Here is a 6,544-nt window from a genome sequence, read left to right as displayed (position 1 = left end):
TATGCCATGCGCTAGTATTTTCTGATACTTGCAGCTGTATGTTTGTTGATGGATGCTTGGTCTGGTGGATGACTTATTATGAAACCCCTTCCCTCGGTTATTACGAGTGTGTGAGTGATTGGGTCAGCCAGTAGCAGCGCTAGCGCCAGCGCGCTCAAGCTTCAAGCCATCTCAGCAGCAAAGCGTCCTGCATCGCGCTTGCGTTATTGCGGTTGCAGACTTCTGTGGCATTCGCAGTTGCGACGCCATGCACACGCTCATTTACGGTAAGTCCGTTTGGTTGTAGTGCCACTTTAACTACTCCTGTGTTCGGCTACCGTAAGTGTGCCGCTGTGCGTTTAACAGGCTCAGCGTTACCTTTTCTTTATTATTTTCCTGTGCAGCTCTGTGTCCCATAACAGAGACTGCCTCTTTTGCACTTGGGTGATTTAGAACCCTGTGCACACTACCGCTGTAGTGCACTGCCTCCCTTAGCAGCGGTTTTGCCATCTGCCGCACGGTGGACCCCGAGTGGCAAAGGCACTTTAATTATTTATTTTTTTTAGTGCCTTCCGCCACTCTTAACAGGGTTTTTCCCTTACGGGTTTTGCAAGGGTTGTGCTAATATGAAAAAGGGCTTTAGTTTCTCTAACTTTGACCAGTCTAGAAAATTTGACATTAGGGTCAATATCACCTGTTCATCTAAGGGGGTTGTGTATTATGCAGAGTGTCCCTGTGGAAAAATTTACATAGGTATGACCAGTCGTGAGCTCAAAGTTCATGTCCGTGAGCACTGTTTAGACCACTGAGAAAGCTAAAACAGCCACTGACATCAGCTCTCTAAAGACCCTTCCTAGGCATTTCAGGAAGTTCCATCAATGTAATTCTAGACTGCTTAAGGTGAAGGGGAATGATATGGTGACCCTTGGCCCTAGAGGGGGGGGATGTTTCTAAAATACTGGCCAAAAAAGAATGTCAATGGATTTATAGGCTGGGGACCCTCACACCCCAGGGTCTAGATGAAAGCTTTGGCTTTAGCGCTTATCTCTGATAACTTTAGGGGTGGCTACTTTGAGGGTAGGGGGTTTTAATGTGTCAATTAGTTTGTGTGTCTGTTTTTAATTTTATTTATTTTTGTTTAGTACTCCTGCCTCCACTCCTGTTCATATCGCAGAATGATGTACATCTTTCCTCAGATGGGATCATGAAGAGGATTTTTTACGATGGGGTTTCGTTGTCCTGCACTAATAGATGGATGGATGCCATTATGGATATGAAATGACCATGAGATCTTGTGTTATGCTGTTTTTGGTTGACACCGCAGCAGTGACGCCTTGTGTGACATTATCATCTCTTGTGCTTTGCACTTGAGTGGTGATGTTGCTGAGTGATACCGCTATGCGATATTAATAATACCATTCTAGTACGGCATTCAAATATTATGTATAGTTTTTGATATTGTCTTGTCAGTTAAATACTATAATCAAAAGTCTGATATTACTGAGGAATATTATCATGTGATATTAATAACAAATGTATTGGTTAATCCTAGTACAGCGTATAAACGTTATATATACTTTTTTGATATTGACAGGGCATTGGAATATCATAATCGAGTTCATGTTTGCACTAGATATGAATATTTAGACATAGCTCTTTTATCGATTTACTGATACTTTAATTGCACCGTCACTTTATTATAGCTATGTATTCACTAATATGATATGATGGAATTGTGGTCGTGTTATTTCATGCCCACCCATTTGTGGTAGCACGCGTGCGTGGTATACGGGGACGGTGGAAAATGCAAAGCGGTCTGTTCATGAATTAGGTGCGCACATCTCCACATAGGACCTGGCGATGCCTTATCATGTGACCGCAAAGTATTATTCCCATTGGACTCTATGTCCCACGTGATGCAGCGCATGCGTCATAAACACCTCAGTATTGGGATTTGAGCAGGACCTTTGGTGTTCATCGCACGCAGGTGCAGCTGATCATTTGGTATAGTGACTATAGACCTATGCTGCGCAGGCGCCGCCACTGATCCCCCACAACGGTACAATTGTTTTCTGCGCAGGCGCCAGTAGCGATCTATTATGGTGGACATAGTGAACGCAGGTTTGCGCAACTTTTAATGATTATGCACACGTGGTACTGGTATATAAATCGGATCTCCCCCTGCCCTGACACGCCTCCCGAAGAAGCAGTGCGAAACGCGCGTTGGGGTCGAGGGACGTCCAGGCATCTCCACCCGCATTTACAGGTATAGAATTGTCTAGCCTTTATTATATTCACCGGCATTAATTTTACCTCAATTGAGGTTCATTTTTGGGATAATTGGATATAGCTGCTTTTATGCAGCAATGAAATGTCATAATACAAATGATGTGGCCAGCAAATGTTTTACCATTGCAAGGTGATGATCTGTAGGATATCAGGTGCATTGTTCTTTTACCCCCTTACTTTTTCTTTGGTGAATTTTGGTGTTAGGATGTGAGATTCCATGGACTTGTAGGCCCCCTCCTTATTTTATGTTCCAGCACTTTTCCTGTGTATATATTTTTGTGTCTTTTTGTGCAATAAAATATAAATTTTTAACAAGTATACACTATTGTGTGGGGTCAACATTTTTTGTTACGTTGTTACCACAAAAGTAATAATATGATTCTGTGGTGTATTATTTATGCATGGATTCATGCTTTTTGCGCCAATTTTGTGATTGTATGGATTTCTAAGGGCCAATGCAGACGGCCATATATATTCCCTGATCTGAGAGAATCGGCCAATTATACTGTACAGCTGACACTTGGATCAGGATCTGACCCGAGTGTCAGTACAGTGTGGTCCGATTGTCTAGGATGAGAGAATCAGAGAACACTGAGGAAAAGATGGAGATCAAACTCTTCTCCATTGTGTCATCGGAGTGGTTTGGTGTTTTCCACGCACTCATTGTATTGCATTACTGAGTGTGATCGGAATATCATACGTTACCAATATATAACATATAACGTATGTTCCAACCCCATGGATTGAGACAAACACCTTGGTCGCCTCAGAAAGACCTTTTTGAGTCAGGGCTACCATCCAAGAACAATAGAAAACCAAATTACAAGAGCCACCAGAATATCAAGGAATCACCTGCTACATTACAAAGCTAAAGAAGAGAATAACCGGGAGCCTCTAGTGGTCACCTACAACCCAAATCTGGAGGTGCTAAGGGGAGCGGCACGGAAATTACAACCTTTACTACAAAAAGATGCCCGATTACAATCCATGTTTCCAGACCCCCCACTACTGTGTTTTAGGCAGCCCCCAAATCTAAGAAGCATCATTGTCAGAAGCTCCCTGTCCTCTCCAACAGCTGCAGGAACCTTTCCTTGCAACCAGAAAAAATGTAAAGCCTGTCCATTTATAATGACCACCGACAAGATAAAGATCCCCAACTCACATCAGGACTACAAGATCCCAGGTACTCTCAGCTGCATCACATCTAATGGGGTGTACTTAATTATTTGTACTAAATGTCCAACTGGGGGTCTGTATGTGGGGGAGACAGGGAAAAAGCTTAGAACAAGGATGAATGCTCATCGTCACACAATAAGAGAAAAAAGAAGGGATCTACCTGTGGCAAAACATTTTTGTATCCCCGGTCATAGCATGATGGACATTAAATTACTTGTATTAAATGGTAACTTCAACTCTCAGAGAGACAGGAGGGTTTGGGAGTATAAATTTGTGACATCTTTTGACACACTCAGTGCAGGAATGAATGTGTCACATGGATTTATGTCTTTTTACATCAATTAAGGAATTTGCTCTTCAGAACTTCTGGGGTCATCACACAACACAGAACTAGACCCCAATCAGTGGATAATAAAACTTTCACACTCCTTATCTGTGAACTGTTCCAATATTTATGTTTATCCCTCTCCCATAATGACAATTCTGCTAAATGTCACTTGTCTTATCTATTGCGATATTTCTGTGTTGTTTTGTGTATAAATATGTGATTTTTCAGATGTTGTATTAGTCTAGCCTGACGAAGAGACCTGAGTAGTCTCGAAAGCTTGCAATGTGTTACCACCTTTTCAGTTAGCCATTAAAAGGTATCAACCACTGAGGACTCTCAATTCTAAATATTCTTCTATCTACTGGCTAACACGGTACAAAGTTATATATCTTTCCTGTATCAAAGTCATTTGAACAGTTTTGGGTGGAGGAGAATGTTGTGGTCTAGAGGCAAAATGGTGATCATGGTAATACGGCCGGACTACACCACCGATAAAGCAGCCACAGCCGGTGACTGAGAGGAATCTGTGACGTCTCTGCATTCAGTGGTTACTACTCACCTGGGTAGTCATATGTGGGAATCTCCTCTTTACACCACTCATCACCCCTCACATATGTCTCTGTAGTATTAATATGGGTCAGATCTTCACCCTGAAACAAATATTGTAAAAGTCACCGACAGATGGAGAAGTCCCATCTATGATCAGCTGTAATCCTGCCATCTCCACCGTTCTCATTACACAAGTATAAAACATATAATACTGGTGGATAAAACAAGACTGAGCACAAGACCTTCACAGCCGTCTACACATCATAGGGGAGATCTCCTGACACCTTCTCTCCATCTACCTGATGATCCTGAGGAGCACTGGGATCTTCTTGGTTACAGTCCTGTGGAAGAAAAGGACGGTGACATCTCTCTGGTGTTGTCCTCTTACTGGATAGATCTGGAGGAAACACATATAGGGACTGAATTCATTCTCTACATACAGATAATTATAGGCCGTGTGTATTTAGTCCTGTCTATTACCTGGAGATGTGAGGGGCTGGGGAACCTCCATTATGACGTTCTTGTACAGATCTCTGTGTCCTTCTAAATACTCCCACTCCTCCATGGAGAAATAGACAGCGACATCCTGACACCTTATAGGAACCTGACACATACAATGATACCGTCATCCCCCGATCCCTTCATAGTGTTACTGTATAATGTCCCAGCATTCCCAGCAGTGTCACCTCTCCAGTCAGCAGCTCAATCATCTTGTAGGTGAGTTCTAGGATCTTCTGGTCATTGATGTCCTCATGGATCAGGGGGTGAGGAGGAGGCCCCGTGATTGGGCTCAGGGGTCTTCCCCATCCCTCAGACACAGGGTCCTGACAGCGATCACTAGAGGTCTTCTTCACCACTGTGTAATCCTGGTTATGGAGAGACACATTAATAAATCTCACTACAGACATTTCCAGAGTCCTCACCTCTCCAGTTCTGTCCATCTGTTATTCCCATAGATAAGAATGATGTAATGTGACGTCATCAGAATCTCTCACCTCTCCAGTGAGACGGAAGAGGATCTCTAGGGTGAGGTGTAACATCCTCTCCGCCATCTTGTCTCTGTCCATATCCATCCTTGATGGGTAAATCAGGAAAATTCTCTTCTGTAGAAGATCTTCACTGAGAGGATCCGATATTGTAGAGACCTGAATGAGAAGAAGATGATCCGATGTAACATCATAAGAATCCTGTGTAATAATACAATTACTGGAGATAATAAGGGAAACATATGAGGAGATTTATTATCTTACAGGGTTTAGTTTTCTCCCCTGACATCTACTAATAAAACCTATATATTTAGGCCACAGACATCAAGCAGTTTCCTCCTCGGAGTCGGCAGCTGAACACGTTCCTCATAGACTCATCTTCCATAACGCTAATTCTCGTCTCATTACCGACACTGGAATCGGCATTAGCAATACTGCAGGAGAGATTCATTACACGCGACATGAGAAATAACTCCTTCATGATGAGGACGACATCTTCATCTTCTATTGCGGCTCTAGAGACAGATGTGGCCAGAGTCGGTCACTGCCTCCATCCCCACCGGCCGTCTATATGAAGGTTTCCCGTCTTCCCCGCACTGGAATCTTCTCTCCCGTTAGATCTCAGCTCTGAGTCACACACAGAAGTTTGAGGCTTTTCTGGAAGAACAGGACAGGAGAGATCTGAGGCCGATGTCTCCATGTACAGGGTTTCCCCTCGGGATAAGAGGCTTTTCTATCCCTTTCCCCCAATTAGAGGGGACACCTGTGGATATCGGGGTCTTTACCGGCTGCAGTCCTGGGGGGATTTACTCGGTAACGTGGACGTTGGACAAACGTCACCATCAATTCCCATCAGAGTGAAGGAACATCGCTCCTCTATTCAGCTCTATGGATCCAGGATGAAATCCACTGCGGCCCCTGCAAGAAAAGAGCGAAGTCTGGTGAGACCCCCGAGGCCGGAGATTTCTACAGCTGCTCTGTGCGCACAGGACCTGTGATGAGGTCACAGGAGGGGAGGAGTCAGGGGGTCACATGATCAGGGGCCTCAGTGTGTGCAGGACTCTGCTGTGCTGGTTGTCATGGTGCTGGATGAGGGGAAGTTTATGTGTGGGGTCAGGAGGGGTTTACAGGGTGGATGTAGCAGAGCCGCGTGTGTACGAGGTGTACGGAGCAGAGCCGTGTGTGTACAAGGTGTACGGAGAGGAGCCCTGTGTGTACGAGGTGTACGGAGCGGAGC

At 44.2% G+C, this 6,544-nt stretch overlaps 1 protein-coding gene across 1 annotated transcript; it reads right to left on the bottom strand.

Annotated features, from left to right (window-relative positions):
- Positions 1 to 577: 577 nt before the first annotated feature.
- Positions 578 to 6,284, bottom strand: LOC141075497 (oocyte zinc finger protein XlCOF29-like). The gene is made up of 7 exons (XM_073562585.1): positions 5,572 to 6,284; positions 5,317 to 5,466; positions 5,008 to 5,187; positions 4,802 to 4,925; positions 4,621 to 4,718; positions 4,332 to 4,422; positions 578 to 642 (listed from the first exon to the last, which is right to left on the bottom strand). The coding sequence occupies exons 2-7, from the start codon at positions 5,392 to 5,394 to the stop codon at positions 578 to 580; spliced, it is 636 nt and encodes a 211-aa protein (XP_073418686.1). The 5' UTR covers positions 5,395 to 5,466; positions 5,572 to 6,284.
- Between the last annotated feature and the right edge of the window lie 260 nt (positions 6,285 to 6,544).

The sequence above is a fragment of the Dendrobates tinctorius genome, unplaced genomic scaffold (genome assembly GCF_039654945.1).
Source record: "Dendrobates tinctorius isolate UK_male_01 unplaced genomic scaffold, ASM3965494v1 ptg000358l, whole genome shotgun sequence".
NCBI classification, from domain to species: Eukaryota; Metazoa; Chordata; class Amphibia; order Anura; family Dendrobatidae; genus Dendrobates; species Dendrobates tinctorius.
The sequence above is the reverse complement of the archived record's forward strand: the minus strand, read 5'-3'. Positions and strand labels throughout refer to the sequence as shown.